The 25,363-nt window shown below is 39.5% G+C and overlaps 2 protein-coding genes and 1 pseudogene across 3 annotated transcripts; 1 reads left to right on the top strand and 2 right to left on the bottom strand.

The window, feature by feature from the left end:
• Nucleotides 1-5,487: 5,487 nt before the first annotated feature.
• LOC116619398 lies at nucleotides 5,488-6,019 on the top strand (the record flags this gene model as incomplete). Its single annotated transcript, XM_032384148.2, has 2 exons — nucleotides 5,488-5,780; nucleotides 5,815-6,019. Coding segments are annotated over 2 exons (474 nt in total), but the record flags the coding sequence as incomplete, so codon positions are not given.
• A 767-nt stretch (nucleotides 6,020-6,786) lies between these two features.
• On the bottom strand, nucleotides 6,787-7,783 carry LOC5514515 (annotated as a pseudogene).
• Nucleotides 7,784-12,314: 4,531 nt separating this feature from the next.
• LOC5514549 (solute carrier family 2, facilitated glucose transporter member 3) lies at nucleotides 12,315-25,360 on the bottom strand. Of its 2 annotated transcripts, XM_048722327.1 has the most exons (13): nucleotides 25,102-25,360; nucleotides 23,379-23,512; nucleotides 23,152-23,276; nucleotides 22,197-22,330; nucleotides 20,852-20,996; nucleotides 20,369-20,424; nucleotides 19,746-19,877; nucleotides 19,142-19,246; nucleotides 18,120-18,182; nucleotides 17,949-17,987; nucleotides 17,202-17,274; nucleotides 15,231-15,358; nucleotides 12,315-14,388 (listed from the first exon to the last, which is right to left on the bottom strand). In XM_048722327.1, the coding sequence occupies exons 1-13, from the start codon at nucleotides 25,252-25,254 to the stop codon at nucleotides 14,188-14,190; spliced, it is 1,488 nt and encodes a 495-aa protein (XP_048578284.1). In that variant the 5' UTR covers nucleotides 25,255-25,360; the 3' UTR covers nucleotides 12,315-14,187. The 2 variants fall into 2 exon arrangements, with proteins under 2 accessions (XP_048578284.1, XP_048578283.1); XM_048722326.1 differs by lacking the exon at nucleotides 17,949-17,987 and having other exon boundaries at nucleotides 18,081-18,182; nucleotides 25,102-25,359.
• Between the last annotated feature and the right edge of the window lie 3 nt (nucleotides 25,361-25,363).

Below are 25,363 nucleotides of genomic sequence, written 5' to 3'. Positions count from 1 at the left end.
GATTTTATTTTATTTTATTTTTAAGCTCTCGTAAGCGACCACAATGATTTTTGGCTTTCCAACATCAGTCAACACCTGATAAATCTAATGCATGCTGAAATCACATATAAAGCGGAAATGTTGTAATGTTTCACAAAAGCTGCCTTTCCAGTAGGCAACCATTAAAGAATTTAATAATAACAATTTTTTAACTTCAATTTCAACCATTGGATTGACATTTCTTTGTCTCCAGAAAATGTGTAAATGCAAGGAATCTCTAGTCCATTGCCAGCTCCACGATTTATCCTTTTCCAGTTACAATAGCCATCCACTTGTTTGTTGCACGCATTAGAAATCGGCTAACAAAAGACTCCATGCGATCGTCGTAGACGCAGAAGATATTCTCATGACGAAAAGCTTAAGCCGTCGATATAAACGAGTTCTTTTTGCAAACGAAACAACTGTTTCAAAATATAGAAAGTTTAACGGGATGTCACTTGTAGGAATTAAAATTTATTGTGCAATTGGAAAAGTGACAATTTGGCATGACAGCCTGTGTAGAAGTATTTCTTTCGTTCGAGGATGAAAAACTTCCCTTCCCTAGATAAACTGCCTAGTTTGCAATCATTACTGTTTTCCATCTCAATGATTTCACTAGAAGCAAAAGGACGGCTGAGAATCCCTGAACATGCACGTTTCTGTGAGCTGGAACTGTCCTTGATGTAGGACGACAAGCTTTGCTCATTTTTGTGCTTTGTAATCCCACAAATTTGCTTCGCATCAACCCCTGCCTGGTGGAGACTTGTAATAGTTGAAGCTCTGACACAGTGAGCCGTGTACACTTTAGAGAGCCCCGCCTTTTGTGAGATTTTCGGCATTAGCTTTGAGATGGAATTCTTTCCTAGGGGCTCATTCTTGTACCAGCAACTGCCCATCTTGTCGAAGTTCACGACATCTACATCGGAGTAAGACCTGAGTTTGTCCATATCACCGGGCTCTATGAGGCTTTTGTGCTCAGGCTTCGGGTTTTTCACGCTTGTAGTAGGACTTGCAGACTACTTCAAACATTTTGTTTGATTGTAGAAACTCGGCGTCTTTCAAGATATTTATAGTACGAGCGAATGGCTGGCTGGTTATTGTGCGATGAATTGCAGCCCTGATACCCGTTAGGGCACTCGGCGAGAGGTCCTTCTTGTCTTTTGTTTTGACTTCAGTATAGAAACGGCGTAAAATGCCTCCAATATCCGCGGGGGCTGATACTGTGAAAATCACATTCAACACTTCGCTTCGCGCACCACTCGGTGAATCTTTTTCATCGCCCAGGAAGTTTGTTTTTTAGTATTTTTGGGAACAGAATCTTCTTCCATTTTTTTAAGCTCCTCCTCATCGAGCTGAGAAGATTGTGAGTCGTGTTCAGCCATGTTTTTCTGTTTGTTGTTTTGTAGTTAGTCAAAACACAACCAAACACGGCAAGCGATGCGACGAGCGGTTTGAATGAATTGCGGGAATTCTTTCTTCCTTTTGATTGGCTGGCTGCAATTTCCTCGCCCTCTCATTGGCTTAGAGCAGCGGGCTTTAATATATTAGAGCCCGCCAAAACGTTCATTAGAGCCCGTATAATACGCCACAATGCTCGCACATGATTCTCCGTTCAACACACTAAAACAATCTCGATTCACGGAGACTTGAAACTTCTAAATTACGTTTCACGAGGAGAGTTAAATCACGTTTCACGGACGTGGAAATGGACAATTTCACCTGTTCATGTTTCTCGACAGTGAAACATGGCCCAGTCTCGTTTCACGAAAAAACCCTTTACCACCCTGATTATAGGGCTATTTATGGATGAAATAATATTTTTGTCCAACCATTTTAAGAAATGGATTTTAAAATAGCCATCTGGTGATATCAAAGACCTTTTGTAACGAGGAAAGATGTGAGATGGATTTAAGGAGAAATATAAGTAAAATTGCTATTACAATTTGACCATCAAGCAAACAACACTACAATTTTAATTTCACAAAAAAAGAATTATTTACAATTTTTATAGTTATTTTTTTCTAACTGCACGTCTAATGACTAAATTTCCACAATGCATTTGTACAAATTCTTCTTTCGTTCTTCAAAATATTTCTATATTCCCAGTTGGTTTTATTCCACTACATTACTCAGTTCAAATCAACCTTGATTTTCGTCCAATTGCACGTCTATTCGGTTATGTTTTCCCCGCTGTATATGGTGCATTTCTATTGGCTCTGCTAGCGCGCCTTGACATCTTCCTGCATTTCGTTCTCCTGCTCTACCTTGCATGTTCGCAACAACAGGTTTATGCCTAAACAAAACCTGTCTGAACTCAGGAATCCTCCAGGCGTACACCACGATGTTAATGCACGAGTTGGAAAGTTGAAGAAAACCGAGAATCATGTGGACATAACGATCATAAAACGAGAAATCTAAGCTGAGTAATATGACCCAGTAACAACTAAAGGGCATCCATGTGACTAGTGACGCCAGCGTGACAATGAGAAGCGTGACGGCAAGCTTCTTGTCACGCAATCTTTCACGGGCTCCGTGTCCGTTGATATGACTCGCCCTGGATCTGATCATGATGACGGTGTAGGCAGCTGACATTATAAGAAGAGGCGAGGAGATGCAGATAACGATCAATGTTAAAATAATCTTCAAAGGTATGAGTGGGGTAAAAACGCCCAATGACATCGTCACTGTACTAATAAGGGCGATAACCCATGGAGTCCCGATCAGGAGACCGTAAAATGTCTTACCCGTTCCTCGGTGATAGAACGGAAAGGCGACTGCAACAAGACGCTCCACCGATACAGCGGCCAGAAAATTGACCGATGAAAAGGTTGAGAAATATTCAAAACCAGAAACGAATACCACAAAGGCGTCGAAACGAAAACGCCCTGAAAGCAGGAATCTCGAATGAATGATAACTATAAACAAGCAGTTGAGGCCGGCGAGAAAATCTGCGATGCACAGATTGACGAGTAGGTAGTTTGATCTGCGCCTTCGGAGACTTTTCGTTTTGAGGAAGATGACAAGGCTGATGGTGTTCCCGATGATCGCCCAAAGTCCAAGTACCGTCAGACACGCGATCGATGCCTTTCTGAAACCTTCGTGTATATATATATATATATGTTCCCCTGTGCTGTAGTGTTGCTGGTTTGATTCATTTTTGAACAAGTGTTTTTTTTTGCGGAATGTTTAGCGTTTACGAGGTAAAGAATGGGAAAAAAGTTTTCTTTTTGTCGTTTTATGAGCTGTGCTTCGCTCAATGCTGGCGAAACAAATAAGTACATCCGATATGAGTTTGAGACTATATCCAACTGCTCGCAACGCAGAAATAGACCCAATTTGTACCTAATTGGAGTCTGAAGGTTGCGTTTTCATTTCGAATCTCCAAATGTAAAACAGTAATGTTGTTTAAAAACACCATCTCTGCACTCTTAAAGACCTCATCTTTCTAAATGAGAAAAGCTTAAATGGGCCGACAACCAGAAACCAACAAATCATTCATTATTTTAGCAAATCCAGTGGAAGTCAAATCAATTTTTAAAATCTTAGGCGACTATTTGCATACATTCTTGTATGCATAAGCAACGTAAGAAAAACATACAATATCAAAATTAAAATAATTAACTGAGTTCAGCTTTTTATTAGTTTTAAATCCAAGCGACAATAAGTCCATTTATGGATGAAATAATACTTTTGTTGCAACTAGTTTAAGAAAAAATAGATTTCAAAATAGCCATCTGTGATATCAAAGTCCTTTTCTAACGAGGAAATTCATAGAAATTAATTAAAAAAAGAAGTAATCTTTTACGTTTCGGGATTCGATAAAAACTCGTCCTATTGCCAGATTTTATGTTTGTATGACTTTTTCCATTATTAATAATTCACAATCAAAGACATTCTACGTATTTTTAAACGTTTTTAGTTCTCAATGCACAAGAATACTTGTCCACCTAGTATATAATTAAAGTAATGCTCCCTGTAAGAACTACGACGGGGGACAAAACTGTAGAGAAGATTATTGAAATGGCACTTATCTATACCTTAACGACGACTTTTATGTCTTTCCTCCCCCTTCCCCCCACCAAACAATGATGTCTACGTCCGCCTTTTATTTACGGACATTTTACATACATGTCCGATACACCAACAAAACACAAGTGGTACGAGTCGTGAAGCAGAAATCTCCTGTGGTACAAGTGGTGTTTTGGGTATCTGGGTATCCTGTGTTGTAAAAGTTGTTTAGTGGTGTTTGGGTATCCTGTGATAAAATACCAGTGGTACGAGTCGTTAAGCAGAAATCTCCAGTGGTACAAGTGGTGTTTTGGGTATCTGGGTATTCTGTGTTGTAAAAGTTGTTTAGTGGTGTTTGGGTATCCTGTGATAGAATACCAGTGGTACGAGTCGTGAAGCAGAAATTTCCAGTGGTACGCAAGTGGTGTTTTGGGTATCTGGGTATCCGGTATTGTAAAAGTTGTTTAGTGGTGTTTGGGTATCCTGTGTTAAAATACAAGTGGTACGAGTCGTGAATCAGAAATCTCCAGTGGTACAAGTGGTGTTTTGGGTATCTGGGCACCCTGTGTTGTAAAAGTTGTTTAGTGGTGTTTGGGTATCCTGTGATAAAATACCAGTGGTACGAGTCGTGAAGCAGAAATCTCCAGTGGTACAAGTGGTGTTTTGGGTATCTGGGTATCCTGTGTTGTAAAAGTTGTTTAGTGGTGTTTGGGTATCCTGTGATAAAATACCAGTGGTACGTGTTTTGCATATGATTAGGGGCACGAGAGAAATATTTTAGCACTCATTTTTCCACATGATGGAGAGCGTGGAATGGGGCATGAGTGCACGTGAAGGAGGGGGGGACAAAATCAAATTAGAACAATTAGTGACGTTTAGTTAATAAAATCGTGAGGCATGATCAGCCCTGAAAAAAGGCGAATTTGACCTACTTATTGAACGATAAACAATTGTCGGCACAAGAAGCGAAGAGAAGGACTGGTTTAGGATTATCGGCAGTTCATAAATACAGAGGAAAAAGTATTCGAGACATCGAAAATAAGAGAAAATGTCGACACAATGGAGGGCGACCACGTAAAATCTCACCCAGACACGAGCGGATTATTGTTAACGGGATAGATAAACTTCGGGCGCAAGAGGTCTTTTTTTTCAGCCAGAAGATTGATGAAATTTGCGGATGCGGATGCAGCTAAAGTGAGCGTTCGAACTGTCTGACGTACGCTAAATAGAAATGGATACGACTACCTCCAATCAAGCAAGAAAAGGAATGCTGAGTGAACAGGACTTGAAGAAACGCCTTTTCGCTTTGCAAGAATAGTTAAGGGACTCTATCGCAAAGATGTTTGGTCGAAGGACATAAACCTTTTTTAGACGGGCTAAACTTTTATCACAAAACCAACCCAGCTTATCAAGCCCGAGCCCCAAGGGGGCGCAAAAGGCGTAAAAATGGAGAGGGGTTAAAAGCGGGCTGCCCAGCCAGAGAAAGCAAAGAGGGGACAAGGGGGAAAACTTGTGAAGTTGATGGTAGCTATTTCATACGGGAAAGGGGTCATTGAATGTGAACAGTATGAGTACCTCGACGGAAAATATTTTTCCAATTACATTCGAAGAAAATTTCGCGGAATGTTTAAAAAATTGAACAAATTTCCATTGCGTCTGTGGTTCAAGATGGTGACCCCAGCCAGAATTGTGGGGACGCTAAGAAAGAAATGCAAAAAAAAAAGGCGCAGAGCTCTTTACTATACCTGCAACAAGCCCTGACTTGAACCCAATAGAGAATGTAGTTAGGAGGCTGGCAAAACAAGTCTTGGCGCAAAATATTACAAAAGAAAATTACGCCCTATTCTCTAAGCGTGAGAAAGAAACTATTTTGAATTTTGACTCGCATACCATTGATAAAACAATTGATTCAATGCCTAAAAGAATCGACATGATTTTAGCCTCTAAAGGACAAAGAACAAAGTACTAGTGATTTGTTATCATATTTTCCAGTACAAAGTCATTTTTAATTCCATTCTATAGAATCTAGCATGTTTTTCCATGTTTTACGAGCTCAAATAAACATAAGTACATTTTTTCTTCCCAAAAAATGAGGGAAGGAGAAATTGTTTAAGAGTGCGCGTGCGGTGATTTGCAAAGCAGCGTGGCAAGGCTTCACGTCCTTTTGTTGTTCTTCTGGAATTTGATAACTTAGATTGATACAGCGCCACCTACAACACATCATGCCAGTTTCCCTGGCATCTAGAGATCCTCCTTGCACATATACAATTTCTTGTTTATTCGCAGCGAATATAGGTGTATCCTTTGTCAGTTTAAGACCAGCGGTCTGAGTTTGTCGAGATTTCTCGGAAAAATGAAGTTTGGGTGCCCTAGCTCAAAATTAAACTGGTAATAGGAATGGGTGACCTCAGTATCCTGTGAAGTATTTTTGGCGATAGAAGCCGAAAAGTAATTTTTCGTCTCCCGCACCCGGTTTGGAGACGATTTCGTGGTTGTTAGAAAAAGACAAAAAACCGGTTCGCAACGCGTGATAAAACAACTGCAGCTTATATAAAGCTAAAGAATAGATAATAAGGAACTCCCAGGCTAAAAGAAAAGCAGTTCTGTCAGCACCTTATAATATACTTATAATAAAACCTTAAAATATTTATCCAAATTGCTTCAAACTTTCACAGGATACTGAGGTCACCCATACCTATTACCAGTTTAATTTTGAGCTAGGGCGCCCAAACTTCATTTTTCCGAGAAATCTCGACGAACTCAGACCGCTGGTCTGGTCATTAAAATGTCTTTTGTGTAGTGATTTTTCGGTGCGGGCAAGTGTATCACTTGGCCCTCAAGCATTAATAAGAAGTCGTGCCATGGGATAATTGCACTATTCCATCTGAAATCATTGAGGAATATGCACTCTGAGTTCTCGACTCCCACCCAAGCGAATGATCCTGTAGCCGGATTCGTAGACGTGTTATATTGAATTTAGAGGGTTTAACAGAAAAGTTTTTCCAGTTTGCAGCGCCCACTAACATTAAATTCTTGTACTTTCCTTTCCCTCGAGTCAACAAGTCCAGTACATAACCTGTAAATTCGCTTTGATCTAGACCATTGTGATACAATATTTCATTTGCACATTCCAGCCAGCGTCCATTGCAGCCATCCACGCAATTTCCATCCGCGGCATCATTCAAAATTTCAATACGAGATTTTGCACTTCGGACAACTCTCGCACTCGCGGTTTTCATTTCCCACGAAGTTGTCAAGATATCGTTTATTGCACGGGGAGATCGATTTAGAATAAAAGCAGCCAGATCACTTTTCCTTTCCAACATTTGTTCTTGAGCTAATGCTTCCAATTCAGTCACATTTTTAATACTCTTTTCTTGAATAAGATTACACACATCTAAAGCTTCCAATTCAGTCACATTTTTAATACTCTTTTCTTGAATAAGATAACACACATCTAAAGCTTCCAATTCAGTCACATTTTTAATTCTCTTTTCTTGAATAAGATAACACACATCTAATGCTTCCAATTCAGTCACATTTTGAATTCTCTTTTTTTGAATAAGATTACACACATCTAATGCTTCCAATTCAGTCACATTTTGAATTCTCTTTTTTTTGAATAAGATTACACACATCTAATACTGCCAATTCAGTCACATTTTTAATTCTCTTTTCTTGAATAAGATTACACACATCTAAAGGGGTAAGCTTCTTTTTCTTTTTTTGAAACAGTTTTCGCTTCCCCTCTCGACTTTTTAGGGTTGTTTAGTCTTGATCTTAGATTCATTCTTCTTGCTCTTGTAGCAGTTGTAGTTCTTGGCGCCGAAGCCGAACGCAAGTCAGGATGGCCTTGACTCTCCTCGAATTCACAGTCCTCTTTTGTAACATAGCGCTGTGACAAAAACGTTGTACTCAGTGTGTACCAAACGTCTTGTCAATTGTACGGGGGGAAAGAGACCACACCAAACTGTTGTGGAACCACTGCTTTACTATTGAAGAACTTTGGAGACCCCTGGACTATAGAAGACTCTATTGAAGAACTTTGGAGACCCCTGGACTATAGAAGACTCTATTGAAGAACTTTGGAGACCCCTGGACTATAGAAGACTCTATTGAAGAACTTTGGAGAACCCTGGACTATAGAAGACTCTATTGAAGAACTTTGGAGAACCCTGGACTATAGAAGACTCTATTGAAGAACTTTGGAGACCCCTGGACTATAGAAGACTCTATTGAAGAACTTTGGAGAACCCTGGACTATAGAAGACTCTATTGAAGAACTTTGGAGACCCCTGGACTATAGAAGACTCTATTGAAGAACTTTGGAGAACCCTGGACTATAGAAGACTCTATTGAAGAACTTTGGAGAACCCTGGACTATAGAAGACTCTATTGAAGAACTTTGGAGAACCCTGGACTATAGAAGACTCTATTGAAGAACTTTGGAGACCCCTGGACTATAGAAGACTCTATTGAAGAACTTTGAATGCCTCTGGACTATAGAAGACTCCGAAATGTAGAATTATATACAAGTTTACGGTTGCTCCTTTTTATAGGCAGGGTGCATCTGCGTGTGTATGCCTGCAGAGACTCATGGGTTTCGTGTACCATTACATCATAAATGAAGAAGTTGATTGGTTTACCAGATTTTTCTTGGTAACGGGTACACGGGTTGGCCCAGGGGTGAATGCATAAATAGGACATACGCAGATGCTGTTTACAGACATTTTTTCCAACATAAAACTAATATAAAAGTAGTAAAAGTAGCAACAGAAAGGATGAGCTAAATCTAACGTAGCTGACGGTACTAAAAACTTTAGCTAAGATTCAAAAAGGAAAAAGTTAAAATCGAAAAACTCAAAGATTAATTACATATGTTGTCAGATAAGTATCAACAAAAACGAAGTAGGTGTCAACAGGACGGGGCTACCTTCTGCGTGTGTTCCATAAATTACACTAAAGGTACACGCTCGTTAAAGTTGCTACTGCCAATGTTAGGGCCGCCAATCAACTGAACATGATTTTCTTACTAAACATGCATCCTTAATTTGAATCCCTTCGAATTACAAATATCCCAAGTGTGCAACCAAGGCCCGCGTACAAGTTGCAAGGCTTAGGCTTGTTAATTTGTACTGTATGGTACACAAAAGGATTAGCAAAGTAATAGATCGTAATTCCATACACACACTTCCAATATCGCTATGCCGTGCTAATATAGTGCTTATTTTAGATGTTTAAGGTGCCGTATATAATATTTAACTTGTAGCCAATAAATAAATATATAAAAAAAAAATTTTATATCGCTCTTATGACAAACTCATAAAAATAAAACTCAGAAATGGAGGTTTGGGTTGATCATTCGTTTCAAGTGCATACAACGAGCCCCCCTTTCCGAAACACGTTAAAATGGCATATTTCGTCGTTTGAATATGTTCTGATGCCTAAAATATCCATTTACACATTGAAATGGCATATTTCGTCGTTTGAATATGTTCTGATGCCTAAAATATCCATTTACACATTAAAATGGCATATTTCGTCGTTTGAATATGTTCTGATGCCTAAGATATCCATTTACACATTGAAATGGCATATTTCGTCGTTTGAATATGTTCTGATGCCTAAAATATCCATTTACACATTGAAATGGCATATTTCGTCTTTTGAACATGTTCTGATGCCGATAATATCCATTTACACATTGAAATGGCAATTTCGTCTTTTGAATATGTTCTGATGCCGATAATATACATTTACACATTGAAATGGCATATTTCGTCTTTTGAATATGTTCTGATGCCTAAAATATCCATTTACACATTGAAATGGCATATTTCGTCGTTTGAATATGTTCTTAAGCCTAAAATATCCATTTACACATTGAAATGGCATATTTCGTCGTTTGAATATGTTCTGATGCCGATAATATCCATTTACACATTGAAATGACATATCTCGTCGTTTGAATATGTTCTGATGCCGAAATTATCCATTTACACATTGAAATGGCATATCTCGTCGTTTGAATATGTTCTGATGCCGAAATTATCCATTTACACATTGAAATGGCATATTTCGTCTTTTGAATATGTTCTGATGCCGAAATTATCCATTTACACATTTAAAAGGCATATTTCGTGTTTTGAATATGTTCTGATGCCGAAATCATCCATTTACACATTGAAATGGCATATTTCGTCTTTTGACTATGTTCTAATGCCGAAATTATCCATTTACACATTGAAATGGCATATTTCGTCATTTGAATATGTTCTGATGCCGAAATTATCCATTTACACATTGAAATGGCATATTTCGTCATTTGAATATGTTCTGATGCCGAAATTATCCATTTACACATTGAAAAGGCATATTTCGTCATTTGAATATTTTTTGATGCCGATAATTATCCATTTACACATTGAAATGGCATATTTCGTCGTTTGAATATGTTCTGATGCCGATAATATCCATTTACACATTGAAATGGCATATTTAGTCATTTGAATATGTTCTGATGCCTAAAATATCCATTTACACATTGAAATGGCATATTTAGTCATTTGAATATGTTCTGATGCCTAAAATATCCATTTACACATTGAAATGGCATATTTAGTCATTTGAATATGTTCTGATGCCGATAATATCCATTTACACATTGAAATGGCAATTCCGTCTTTTGAATATGTTCTGATGCCGATAATATACATTTACACATTGAAATGGCATATTTCGTCTTTTGAATATGTTCTGATGCCGATAATATCCATTTACACATTGAAATGGCATATTTCGTCTTTTGAATATGTTCTGATGCCGATAATATCCATTTACACATTGAAATGGCATATTTCGTCTTTTAAATATGTTCTGATGCCGATAATATCCATTTACACATTGAAATGGCATATTTAGTCATTTGAATATGTTCTGATGCCTAAAATATCCATTTACACATTGAAATGGCATATTTCGTCTTTTGAATATGTTCTGATGCCTAAAATATCCATTTACACATTGAAATGGCATATTTAGTCATTTGAATATGTTCTGATGCCGATAATATCCATTTACACATTGAAATGGCATATTTAGTCATTTGAATATGTTCTGATGCCGATAATATCCATTTACACATTGAAATGGCATATTTCGTCTTTTGAATATGTTCTGATGCCGATAATATCCATTTACACATTGAATTGGCATATTTAGTCATTTGAATATGTTCTGATGCCTAAAATATCCATTTACACATTGAAATGGCATATTTAGTCATTTGAATATGTTCTGATGCCTAAAATATCCATTTACACATTGAAATGGCATATTTAGTCATTTGAATATGTTCTGATGCCGATAATATCCATTTACACATTGAAATGGCATATTTAGTCATTTGAATATGTTCTGATGCCGATAATATCCATTTACACATTGAAATGGCATATTTAGTCATTTGAATATGTTCTGATGCCGATAATATCCATTTACACATTGAAATGGCATATTTCGTCTTTTGAATATGTTCTGATGCCGATAATATCCATTTACACATTGAATTGGCATATTTAGTCATTTGAATATGTTCTGATGCCTAAAATATCCATTTACACATTGAAATGGCATATTTAGTCATTTGAATATGTTCTGATGCCTAAAATATCCATTTACACATTGAAATGGCATATTTAGTCATTTGAATATGTTCTGATGCCGATAATATCCATTTACACATTGAAATGGCATATTTAGTCATTTGAATATGTTCTGATGCCTAAAATATCCATTTACACATTGATATGGCATATTTCGCTTTTTGAATATGTTCTGATGCCGATAATATCCATTTACACATTGAAATGGCATATTTCGTCATTTGAATATGTTCTGATGCCTAAAATATCCATTTAAAAAGTTGCTGGGGAAAAAAATTATCTGTTCCTTCTTCCCAGGAGGTAATATTCCTTTTTTTTTCCAGCGAGTGCTGGTTAGTCATGTTTATCCCAGCCAGCAGTGGTTAGGCATTTTAACACATGGCAAATTACCCGTATAACCGGTTTGTTTCCCAAGCAACCACTCCAGCTCCCCCAAAAATATTCCCACCCAACTAGTTCGTCGCCACAAATTTGCCAGCAGAACCATTTGGTACGATTTTTTCCCCAGCAACCGAGGGGTCTAACATCTTCCCAGCCAGCAAAAAAGCGGGCTGCGGAACAGCTATTTTGCGGAACAGATCCGTTTTGTGTCCTTGTCGTTTTTACATTAAATATCATGATAAGTATGAGTTTGGCGCTTTATTAGTTTTTAATCCAAGCTATAATAAGGGCCATTTATGGATGACATAATATTTTTGTCGCAAACTAGTTGAAGATATAGCCATCTGGTGATGGCTATAAGTCCAAATAAATACTTAGAACTTTGTTGATTAGGCTTTTACGTTCGAGTTTATCCAAAACGCAGTAGCAATAGACCCATTTTATAGTGCGTTTTCATTTAGAATCTCAACATTGAATCTGTGCACTCTAAAGTAACTCGTCTTTCTAAATGAGAAAAGTTTAATTGGGCAAAAACAACCAACAAGCCATTCGTTATTATAGGAAATGCAGTCAAAGTCAAATCATTTGTCAAAATCTCAGGCGACTATAATATGCGCACATTCTTGCACATTTCTTACTAACAATACAAAGTCTTAAAAACTCATAAAAATATTAGAACATAAAAGAAGGCTCGGGTTAATAATTCTTTTGTACAAAGAAGCAACGTATTATATTTAGATAAACATTCTATATGTTAAATTAAGTTCAACTCTTTATTATGGCCATTTATATCTGAAAAGATTTTTTCGCAACTAGTTTAAGAAATGGATTTTAAGACACAATCTGTGCTTTTTTGGGAATTTGATAAAAACTCGCCCGTAAGAGACCAACACCTATTGTTCAAGTTCAAGCGCCCAGTGGTCGCTTATGAGAGCAAGCTCTCATTTCGCACTAGCCTCATTCCCATGTAGCAAGCACACCTATGTACTTACAAAATTCAAAAAGCACTGGCCTCGCTCAAACATTTGCCTACGTGAGCCGTAGCAGGCCTTGATACAGAAGCATTAAGAAAATATTGGTGGCACACAGTAACGCCACAACTGGTAATTTCCCTCAGTACCCCATCCCCTGCTACGGCCCTGTATTTATGGCAGAACGTTTGAATCCTTTAAATATTATTTCGAAGCTAGAAATTAACTTTGATATATGGCAATTTTTACATCTGATATTATATAAATTTTGTTATTTTTGATTAAATGTTTGATGCTTGGAACTCTGTAGAAACAGAGAGGCATATTTGTGAGTGAATATGATGGATTTCCTTATCGAAATAAAAAAAGCATTATCATTATTCAACTATTAATTATCACCAGAACCTCAGACATCATCACCATGCTTATTATCTCATTACATTCGCCATCATCATCATCATTATCATCATCATCATCATCATCATCATCATCACCATGCTTATTATCTCATTACATTCGCCATCATCATCATCATCATCATCACCATGCTTATTATCTCATTACATTCGCCATCATCATCATCATCATCATCATCGTCGTCGTCGTCGTCATCATCATCACTCATCTTCATCATCATTCATCATCATTCATTTTCATCATCATCACAACCACCATTATTCAGTATCACCACCACACTCGACACAGCATCGTACTGCAAAAGCTAATATCAGAGAAACCGCGACATGACGATGTGTCGAAAATTCGCCATATTGAGAAATCGTGGAATAGAAATTACTTTTTTTCACATAGCATTATTTTAGCGGGAGATTACATCAGATCGAGTGTCGCCATCCCGAGGCTCCTTTTTATATTCATACATTTATGATAAAACTGTCTACAGTGGAACTCCCATAACGGAAACCTCCGGGGCCAAAAAGCAAGTTTATAGAAGTATCAAAGGATATCTTATATATATTTTTACAAAGGAGTATCTATAGCGTGACCTAGGAAGCTTAAATCGAGACTGGAAAATGTCAATTATAAAGAAGATGTCCGCATATAGAAGTTCCACTCTCTCTTTTTCGCTCTACTATTCGCTCTACTTAACTCTACTCTCTACGCTCTACTTAACTCTAGGCGGGCGGCTATTCCTCTGTCTTCTCATCGCCTTCGTCGTCCGTGGAAAGGCGAGAATAGTCAAGCGTTATGTGCGAGTCCCCCCGGAATTGTCGGGTAATATCGTCGATGGATCGCCCCTTGGTTTCCGGTACAAGGAAGTATGTAAAGAGCCAGAAGCCGAGTACCAGAACAAGAAACACAATAAATGTGTACGGGTCCAGTGCTTTCTGCAAATAAACACACATTACACTAGTGAGCTAATAGCCGAGGGCTAGGAACACAATAAATGTGTACGGGTCCAGCGCACTCTGCAAATACACACATATTACACTTGTGAGCTAATAGCCGAGGGCTAGGAACACAATAAATGTGTACGGGTCCAGCGCCCTCTGCAAATACACACATATTACACTTGTGACCTAGAATCAGAGGGCTACGAACATAATAAATGTACACGCGGTCCAGCGCCCTCTACAAATACACACATATTACACTAGTGAGCTAGAATCAGAGGGCTACGAACATAATAAATGTACACGCGGTCCAGCGCCCTCTGCAAATACACACATATTACACTAGTGAGCTAATAGCCGAGGGCTAGGAACATAATGTATGTGTAGGGTGGGGTGGGGGCTGATGGCTTTCGGAGGGGGGGGGGGGGGGGGGGTGGATACCCAACCCCTATTAGACGGAAATCAATGGTAGGTTAAATTCTAATATCTTCAAGGTTAAGTTTTTTTTTTTGCGTGTGTTTTTTTCCAGTTCCAGTCTCCATTTAGTTAAATTTTCAAAATGACTGGGCTACCAGCAGCGCGTGGAAAGTGAGATACTCATTAAAGGAGGATTGCCGCACACAGGAAAACGGCGGTGAGAACATCAGGGGCTAGGCTGAACACAGGAAACCCGGTGAAAACATCAGGGGCTAGGCTGAACACAGGCAACCCGGTGAAAACATCAGGGGCTAGGCTGACGGCTACTGGTACTTCACAACATCACGTTAGGGATATCAAGGGTCCCAGAATATGGCCTATAAAAGGAAAACGTTGATATGCCCATTTTAAGCAGGTACCTGGAGGGAAGGGAAGCCAATCCCGATGATAAAGTTAGAAAGCCAGTTGACGACAGCGGCGACAGTACACGCGGCGGGGCGTGGACCCTGGGAGAAGATCTCGGCCGTGATAAACCATGGGATAGGGCCTGTGTACGAGAAAAGAACTCAAGGCATTTGCTGGAAATTTTGTGTTTAAAGCGGCATTTTCACCAGTTTACTTCCGGAGGGCCGACCGAAACCTCAACCGACAAAAGACAAAACAATCTATTAGAATCCGCGCTGCTTAACAGGCCATCTGCTCTAAATTAGCAGCCCCACCCCCCCAAAAAACCGCCAATAGACACCTGATCATAACATAATTGTTCGGAATTAAAGTGGTGACAATGCAGCTTTAAAATGCCATCTACTGCGTGTTTCAATATTCTGCAATATGTCACACTAGTGACATAACGACATAACGACATAATGACACGTGCACCCTTATGTTCATATGTTCAAGTGTGAATGGTTCGACATTTTGACATAAGCCCAACTAACATAACGACATGAAAATAACGACATAAGGGCTTAAAAGAGTGTGCGCGCCTATAAGCCAAAAAGCTTTGCGGAGAGGTGGCGTGTTTGGAAACCTTTTAAGTGCTGGACAAATGAGAGCGGATTTTGAATGACGGAAGTCCGAAAAAGATTTAGCTGTTGGAAACAGTCAGCGAGGGTTAAAAAGTGCAGCAGATTGTCGTTTGAATGATCGATAAAGGACAAGGTCATTAATTGATTCATTGATTAAATGATCCACTCACAAGATATTTGTCGCACCCCTCCACCCCTCCCCCTAACAGATTTCCACCCTTTGGAACTGGCAAAATGCTGTGCTTGTTTGATATAATCATTCGCTACCTAGTAGGCATGTAGTGACCTATTAATTACTTGGTCCAAGCTGAAAGAAGATTCCAGGATGATCATACCGGTATTAGAGAAGAAACTCTACCCTCCCCCCCACCACACACTCTACCCTCCCCCCCACCACACACTCTACCCTCCCCCCCACCACACACACACAAAGTCCATTACCTACCAGGTCTAAGCTGAAAGAAGATTCAAGGACGATCATACCGGCATTAGAGAAGAAACTCTACCCTCCCCCCCACCACACACTCTACCCTTCCCCCCCACCACACACTCTACCCTCCCCCCCACCACACACTCTACCCCCCCCCCCACACACTCTACCCTCCCCCCACCACACACTCTACCCTCCCCCCCACCACACACTCTACCCTCCCCCCCCTCCACCACACACACAAAGTCCACCATTACCTACCAGGTCTAAGCTGAAAGAAGATGACGAGGACGATCATACCGGTATTAGAGAAGAAACTCTACCCTCCCCCCACCACACACTCTACCCTCCCCCCCCCCCCACCACACACACAAAGTCCACCATTACCTACCAGGTCCAAGCTGAAAGAAGATGACGAGGACGATCATACCGGCATTAGAGAAGAAACTCTACCCTCCCCCCCCACCACACACTCTACCCCCCCCCCCCCACCACACACACAAAGTCCACCATTACTTACCAGGTCCAAGCTGAAAGAAGATGACGAGGACGATCATACCGGCATTAGAGAAGAAACTCTACCCTCCCCCCCACCACACACTCTACCCTCCCCCCCACCACACACTCTACCCTCCCCCCCACCACACACTCTACCCTCCCCCCCCCCACCACACACTCTACCCCCCCCCCCACACACTCTACCCTCCCCCCCACCACACACTCTACCCTCCCCCCCCCCACCACACACACAAAGTCCACCATTACCTACCAGGTCTAAGCTGAAAGAAGATGACGAGGACGATCATACCGGTATTAGAGAAGAAACTCTACCCTCCCCCCCCCCCCACCACACACTTTACCCCCCCACCCCCACCACACACTCTACCCCCCCCCCCCCCCACCACACACACACAAAGTCCACCGTTACTCACCAGGTCCAAGCTGAAAGAAGATGACGAGGACGATCATACCAATGACAGCGACATAGTCCATACCATCATACTTCTAATAGTTATAGAACAAACAAACACTATCAGAAATGTTCATCCAACTATCAAATATTGGCAATCTTTTGAAATGAATCGTAATGTATGAAATCAAATCAAGTTTTTATAATAAAAAAGGGGCATCCCTCTGCACGTTGTTTATATTTCTCTGTAACAGGTGCAAGTTGCTTGTTTCTTCAAGTATTTGAATAACAATAAAAAACTATAAGTTTTTAACAATATTTAAAATAATGTAAAATTTGAAAAATAGATAAGAAATAACTACCAAAGCTTGAACCAGATGCAAAACAATTCATCAGTGGTGTCTGTTTTTTTCTTCAATAACAATGTGTAGTTTTGATGCAGCAAGTGTATCTTAGCTTACCTTAAGCGAGAACCAAAAGTTAATGACCCCATTCATGATCTTACCTTGAGAAAGAACCCCAAGGTAATGACTCCATACATGATCTTACCTTGAGAAAGAACCCCAAGGTAATGACTCCATACATGATCTTACCTTGAGAGAGAACCCCAAGGTAATGACTCCATACATGATCTTACCGTGAGAGAGAACCCCAAGGTAATGACTCCATACATGATCTTACCTTGAGAGAGAACCCCAAGGTAATGACTCCATACATGATCTTACCTTGGGAGAGAACCCCAAGGTAATGACTCCAAACATGATCTTACCTTGAGAGAGAACCCCAAGGTAATGACTCCATACATGATCTTACCTTGAGAGAGAACCCCAAGATAATGACTCCATACATGATCTTACCTTGAGAGAGAACCCCAAGGTAATGACTCCATACATGATCTTACCTTGAGAGAGAACCCCAAGGTAATGACTCCATACATGATACACATGCCGCCCAGTCCCCAGAGCATGAGTGTCCTACGACCAAGAACCTCGACCAGCCTCACCTAGACAGTACAGAAATGAGATCCACTTTTCATTAGTATGCAGCAACACCAGACAAACATGTCTTCCAAGCTTGGTGACTTTTTTTATGAAATATCAGGGGCGTAGCCAGGTGGGTGGCCTAGGGGGCCCGCCCCTCCTCCCCTTAAAGTAGCCAAAACAACAGTAAATGTACGAGACATTATCTAAAATACAGGAGAAAATGCCTTTTGGGCCCCCTCCTGTTAAAAACCTGCTGAATATGTTTCATGGATGAATACCATTAGGAAACAACCACGTACAAATGACAACTTTAACCCTAACCCCAACCGTAGAGTTAATGTTATAGGGATATGGGTAAGGGATGAGCTAGTTTGGTCATATATCATAATGGCATTCAGCCACAAAGCACATAAAAGGGGCGGTAAGGGTTATTTTCGAGATCCGTGAACGGCCTTTTTTGTTTATCGTGAATCGTGAAGAGGGCAAATTTAAGACCATGATCCGTGATTGCTACCTTCGCCTTGATTCGTGAACGGCGATATTTGATCAGCGTGAACCGTGATCTCTTAAAAAATCGTGAATCGTGATCTATGCTCTTTTAAAGATTGATTCTTGTCGTCAGTTTATCGTGAAACGTGATTTCCGATTTTTAAAACTCGTGAAACGTACAGGGACCCCCCCCCCCCTAACAGCCCCTTACATTTTATAAATGCTTTATTCACTTTAAAGTGGATCGTGAATGATGAAAAAAAGAATGTTATCTACCCGTGATTTGTCAGGCGATTTTCATCATCATGTTAACGTAAATGTTCTGGCGGACAATCAGCCTGGTCAATCCGAAGGCAATTAGGTGCCACTTGACATTTTCCCGACCCTAGGCTTTTCAAGTCTTACCGCCACTCATGAAAGAAAATGGTTGTGAATGGATTAAAAATTTTCTAAAAAAAAAATGTGAAAGAAAGACCAAGACAGTGCTCACCACCACTCCTGTCATTATCAGGCTGATAATTCCTACTCCAAGCGTGGCGTATCGACTGCCAGGGATGTGCGCCTCGTCTAATATAGTAGTGGAATAATAAATCACCTACAATTAAAAAATAATAATTCAAAGGACATCTAGCAAGTAATTGTGACTCATACTTTTCTTTCACTAAAAAGAAAAGAAATTTCAATCATATATTTTGTCTTCTTAAGAATTTCTAGAATTGACAAAATTACTGTATAATCTACAAACCTGCAGTTTGGTTATGCAAGACAGCATAAATAAAAGTTTTGTTTTGCAGTTTAAAATAGTAGACTATTTAGGCCTCTAAAAAGTGCTGGATTCTCGACCATGGAGCCTCTGGGGCAGATTGAAAGGGAAAACATGAGAAAGGAAAGAGTTGACCCTTTTTTAGCATTTCATTTCTCTTCTCTCACAGGGGAGTGTAACCCTTAAATTCCTCTCTGTAATGAAATGAAATAAAATGGATTGGATTTCACAGTGATTCTAATAGATTTAGGCCAAGAGTACCACATAACATATGTTTTTGCTGTTGTAAATAAAAGTTTATTCGAAGCCAGAGCCATAGTATTTAACTTACAGAGTTGATTCCACTGAGCTGCTGTGACATCTGCATGACCACGCCAATCAACAGTGGCATGCGTAGGTGCTTGAGTCGAAACAGTGAGGTTACACTGACGTGGGGTTCCCTTAATGACTGCTCCTGCTCGATCTAGTAATAAATGAGGGGATATAGGAGAAGTGTTAAAAAGGCTAAACATATGCAGAGTTACTTTCAATTGAAACCTATATCAATTTTCTTTTTATGTTTTTGGCATATAAAAAGTTGGTGTAAGGCATTGCTTGGGAGGTTTGGCTTAATTAAAAAAACCCAGAGGGGATGACTAGGTAGGATGACTAGTTTGTTTGTATAAACCACTGCACTGTAATGGGAGCTAGACCATTATAATTCCTGTCAATCCATGGCTGAGCTGTCTTCAATGATGTTCTAATTGGCAAATTTCAACTCTAAAGAAAACTAGGCAAAATATTTTCTACTTTTTAAAATAACAGGGGGTGGGTAAAGTAGACTTCCATCCTCTTTACCTTAGAATAAATAAAAAGTGGAAAGATACTATTGGATAGAAACAGGCAGATGAGAGAGAGAGAGGGGGGATGAATTGAATGGTGAGGGGTTCAAAACACTTTCCCTCGAACACCCACCCTCATTTCAGCAATATCTTCACTAACATCATTCGTTCCTCGTAAAATCTGAAGTGCTAAAAAACAAGCATAAAATACAAACTTTCAAAATCAAATTGTGGGCATAAGGCCATACCACAGCTAGAAAATAGCTATAACAGATAAAAGGGTAATAACAATTTGGTCTCCTCTGTCAGTCAGTACATCAAAAGGTATTGTGGGGTATCTACAGCCCAATGAACCGGGTAGAGCTTTCTTTTCTTTTTCCTATAAACAAAGAATACATACTGTACATACTGTATGGAAGAAAACGAGAAGGGAGAGGGCTAAAAACACCCTTTTCCCTGTTTTTGGTGTATCCAAAACCTTGAAGATTTTGTATAGATCATGAACAATTAAGGATTAAATACTGAGGACAGGGGAAGTATGCCATATACAGTAGCAGCCTGGAGGTGCAGCTATTAATCAGATTAATTAGAAGTTCACTGTAGTTACATAATTTACCATGCACTGCATCTGCCTCTTTATTGCGTTTGAGCAGGAGGTAGCGAGGACTTCGGGGGCAAAATGGAAGTGTCATCATTTGAATTATTGCAGGAACAATAGAGAAACCAATCAGCCATGGCCATTTAGAGCCAGACCCAAGGACCTATAAAATAAGTAAGATCAAATAGAATTGCAATTTTCCATCTAATATCTGGTACAATAGAGAAAAAACAGAAATCTATAGATCTGCAGAGGAGAGAACTTTCAATATTTTGATCAAAGGCTCTGTGAGCCAACTCATGATTACAAATGAATTTTTTTTATTTATTTTCTTGTGTGCATGAAAGATATACAGGATACTGAACAAAGCATGAACACATCCAAGATGCTGAGAGTACATAGAAATGTCCTTTATACCTTTTTTTTGATGTCATGAAACACCAAGAACAGTATAATTATTATTATTATTATTATTATTGTTGCTGTTGTTATTGTTGCTGTTGTTGTTGTCATTATTATAATAAAAATTTTGTGCTATCAGTGGGAATTGAACCCAAATAAAATGCCTGCAATAATTGATCACGCTACTGTCATACAATGTGTTTTATGCATGTTAACATTCTAGAAAGGCGCAAAATCGTTATTCGACAAATAAGCGAGGGCCATGTTTTTGTACGATTTTTGTTTGATATTTAGTTTAGCTGATTGGGAAGAATTGTGAAAAATTAATTTGTGGAAATCTTTCCTCTTTTGCTGTCCTTCTAACAGAAGAGGCTTTTTTCATTACCCTGCAAACAGAGGCTTTTCCCTCATGTTTCTTGGACTTAAAAGTCGCAGTTTCGGTTCATCGATCTTTGAGCAGAAGTAAACAAACAACACGAAAACCCAGAGATGTGATTTGGCAAGTACTAAACAAAGTGAATCAAAAGCTTTGCTAGCATTTTACTTGTTTTGTTTGCAAACTAACAGCTTGAATTGGACTGAACCGTAGAAGACCAATTGACGTCAGTGACGAAGGTGCATGCGCACGATCAACACTCATGGAAGCTTTTTCTGAAGAAACTAGTTTATATGTACTTTACGGCCGTAGTAAAGAATGAACGTACAGTCACAAATTGATGACATAGCCCTTTTATAGTACTAGGCTTTAACCAGAAGTTAAACACCAGAAGTATATATATGATCTAAGGATTGACCTAAAGGTCTAAGAAAAGACCACTAAAAGTTTACAGACGATCGATCCGACGATCAAGTGACACAGCAGTCCCTCCAATAACTTGTAACTCTTTGCAAGCATTCACAAGTTAAAAAAGGGGGGAAGTTGTACACTATAATCTAGTATAATAAACAAAATGTTATGTACCTCTTTCAAGCCAAAGATATACCCAAGGAGAATTCCAAAACAAATTCCAAACTGATTCAGAGTTCCAAGACTCCCTCTGAGTTGAATTGGTGAGATTTCTGACAGGTAGATAGGTACAACAGCTGTGTTTAAACCTGATAAATTAATGCATATAAACATAGTTAAAAAACAAGCAATATCTGAGGTCAGACCATTTTCCAATTTGTATTTCCGATAGAGAAGACAAAAATTTAAATTGCTAAAATATTGGTGCATTATAACTTGAAATCAGCTGCTTTCGTACCATTAAATATTACTTACTTTTATAAAGATAAAATGTTTTACGGCTCCTTCTATTCTTTCGCAATAGATACAAATTCAAGGTCAGACCACTTTTTCAATTTTCTTGCACTGTTTACGCCTCGAGTATTTTGCATCGTTGCCTTAAAGTGTTGCATTTCCGCAGTGTTGCATTTTTAGCGTTGCTATTCACCATTGATTGCATTTTAGCTTTGCCTTTCATTGTTGCAATTAAATTACCTTACACCGTTGCGTTTTTACGAAGGCAACAGTGCATCGACTTTTATTATATGATGGCCCCTGTAATAGCCTTTTATTAATTCTGTTTCTCTTGTCGGCAAATCCCTCTCTGATGAAACGGGGCAAGAGAAGCTGGCCAATCGGGTTCACAATACAATGCAAATATGTTATGTATTGTGATGCCTAGCTTCGCCAAAAGGCCATGTCAAAATGCAACACTAAAATGCAATGGTAAAAGGCAACAGTGAAAGGAAATGCTAAAACGCAGCAGTGAAAGGCAACACTAAAATGCAACGCTAAAACGCAATGCAGATGAAACACAATGCCAAAACGCAACGCTTCTGAGGTGTTACGCAAATGGTCACCAACTTTGTGCACATGGCTGTTACAACACTAAACAACAGCTTAACATGCAGACATTACTGAAAGCTTTTACCTGCATTTATACCAATGAATATTCGTCCAATAATCAGAAGAGGTGATGATACAACATAGTAAGAGACAATCATGGATATCGAGCCTATAGCTGCAATGAAGTTATTGTACAGTAGACATCTCTTCCTAGAATGGCATTTAGAAAAAAAAATTAAAAACATTTTCTTTACCTTAAATCAATTAGTGGAAAACTAAACAAATAAATATAACAAAGAATTATATTTGTACCTTCCTATTATATTTGACAACGTTGGACCAACCAGGGCACCAAGCATTCCTCCAAATGGAAATATCCCAACAATGATTGACCAGTCATACGTGGCCAGTGGTTTGTGTTGTGTCTTGAAATATTTTTTGATGTCCTGAAGATGCAAAAACCATGTCAGCAGTATGGCCAAGGGTGTGGAGGGGCATGTCGGCAGTATGGCCAAGGGTGTGAAGGGGCATGTCAGAGGTATGGCCAAGAGTGTGGAGGGGCATTTCAGAAGTATGGTTAGGAGGTGGGGGGGAGGGGCATGTCAGCGGTAAGGTTAGGAGGAGGTGGGGGGCATGTCAGAGGTATGGTTAGGAGGTGGGGGGGGGCATGTCAGAGGTATGGTTAGGAGGTGGGGGGCGTGTCAGAGGTATGGTTAGGAGGTGGGGGGGCATGTCAGAGGTATGGTTAGGAGGTGGGGGGGCATGTCAGAGGTATGGTTAGGAGGTGGGGGGGCATGTCAGAGGTATGGTTAGGAGGTGGGGAGGGGCATGTCAGAGGTATGGTTAGGAGGTGGGGAGGGGCATGTCAGAGGTATGGTTAGGAGGTGGGGAGCGGCATGTCAGAGGTATGTTTAGGAGGTGGGGAGGGGCATGTCAGAGGTATGGTTAGGAGGTGGAGGGGCATGTCAGAGGTATGGTTAGGAGGTGGGGGGGCATGTCAGAGGTATGGTTAGGAGGTGGGGAGGGGCATGTCAGAGGTATGGTTAGGAGGTGGGGAGGGGCATGTCAGAGGTATGGTTAGGTGGGGAGCGGCATGTCAGAGGTATGTTTAGGAGGTGGGGAGGGGCATGTCAGAGGTATGGTTAGGAGGTGGGGGGGGCATGTCAAGGTATAGCCAGGGGGAGGCCTGGTTAGGAGCTGAGCATGTCAGGGGTATGTCATGGTTGAAGGATATATCATTGCTATGGTAAGTTTCCCAAGTTATTGTCTAAATATTTTTTTTCTTTTTACATAGAAGTGTGACAACTGAGGGAGGGGAGAGAATGAAAGCCTATTTTTTAACATGCTCTTATTAATTTATTATTTTAGGTACCCTACAAAAAATTGAAATGCAACACTATTCATAATTTGTCAATAGTGAAATTAGTCACTCAACAATACCCTATAATTGTATGAATATATTTAAATATTGGGATATTAGTATCTCTTACCGATAAATACTCTTATAAATGATTTATACAGTTTCTTTCACTTTTCCTGTATAATAGGTGTATTGTCCTCTAAGTGCGCCTAATGGGGGCGGAAACCCCATGAAATTCACGTGGGATTTTACCTCTATTCATCGGGTTTTTAGCGAGGTTTGATTTAATCACTTGGAATACAATAAACTACAATAAAAAAAGTACATGATACAACTTCTGCTTGAAGCCTTTTAGACAGTTTCTTTTCTAAACAAATTTAATAATAAACCTAAACACTTTTAAATACATTAGCGTTACATGAAACCTTAGAATGATGAAATTGTCATTTAACAAAATGGCACTCGACGTTTTGCCCTTTTTTAAATAAAGCAGTAATAAGTCATCTAAACAAACAACCAAAAAGTACTATGGATACCATAAATACTTAAAACTCTTACAACAATACAGCAACAACATCCAAATAAGCAAATGGACAAAAATATAAATCAACGAGTTTTACCAAATGTGAACACTACAAAACACAAACAAGAAGCGACAGGTCTTGATTCCCTTACCTCAACTGGCGAATTTATGCATGCAGAATTATAACCGAATTGAAATGAAGACCCTAATACGGCTACTGCTGTAGCGTATATCAGCCATCCAGTCCAGGGAGATCTGCGATCTCGCTGAATATGTAACGGTGTTGATTCTTCTTCTTCATCCATGTTGGTTTCAGTCTGTCATCAAAATCGAAGGCTTTATCGCTTACCACAGGGCTACCGTCAGCTAACGCAAATAAGCAATCTTAAACAAAGAAAATAGTTAGCTATTTCT

Source organism: Nematostella vectensis, chromosome 15, assembly GCF_932526225.1.
Source record: "Nematostella vectensis chromosome 15, jaNemVect1.1, whole genome shotgun sequence".
Classification (NCBI taxonomy): domain Eukaryota; kingdom Metazoa; phylum Cnidaria; class Anthozoa; order Actiniaria; family Edwardsiidae; genus Nematostella; species Nematostella vectensis.
This window is presented reverse-complemented; position numbering and strand designations above follow the sequence as displayed.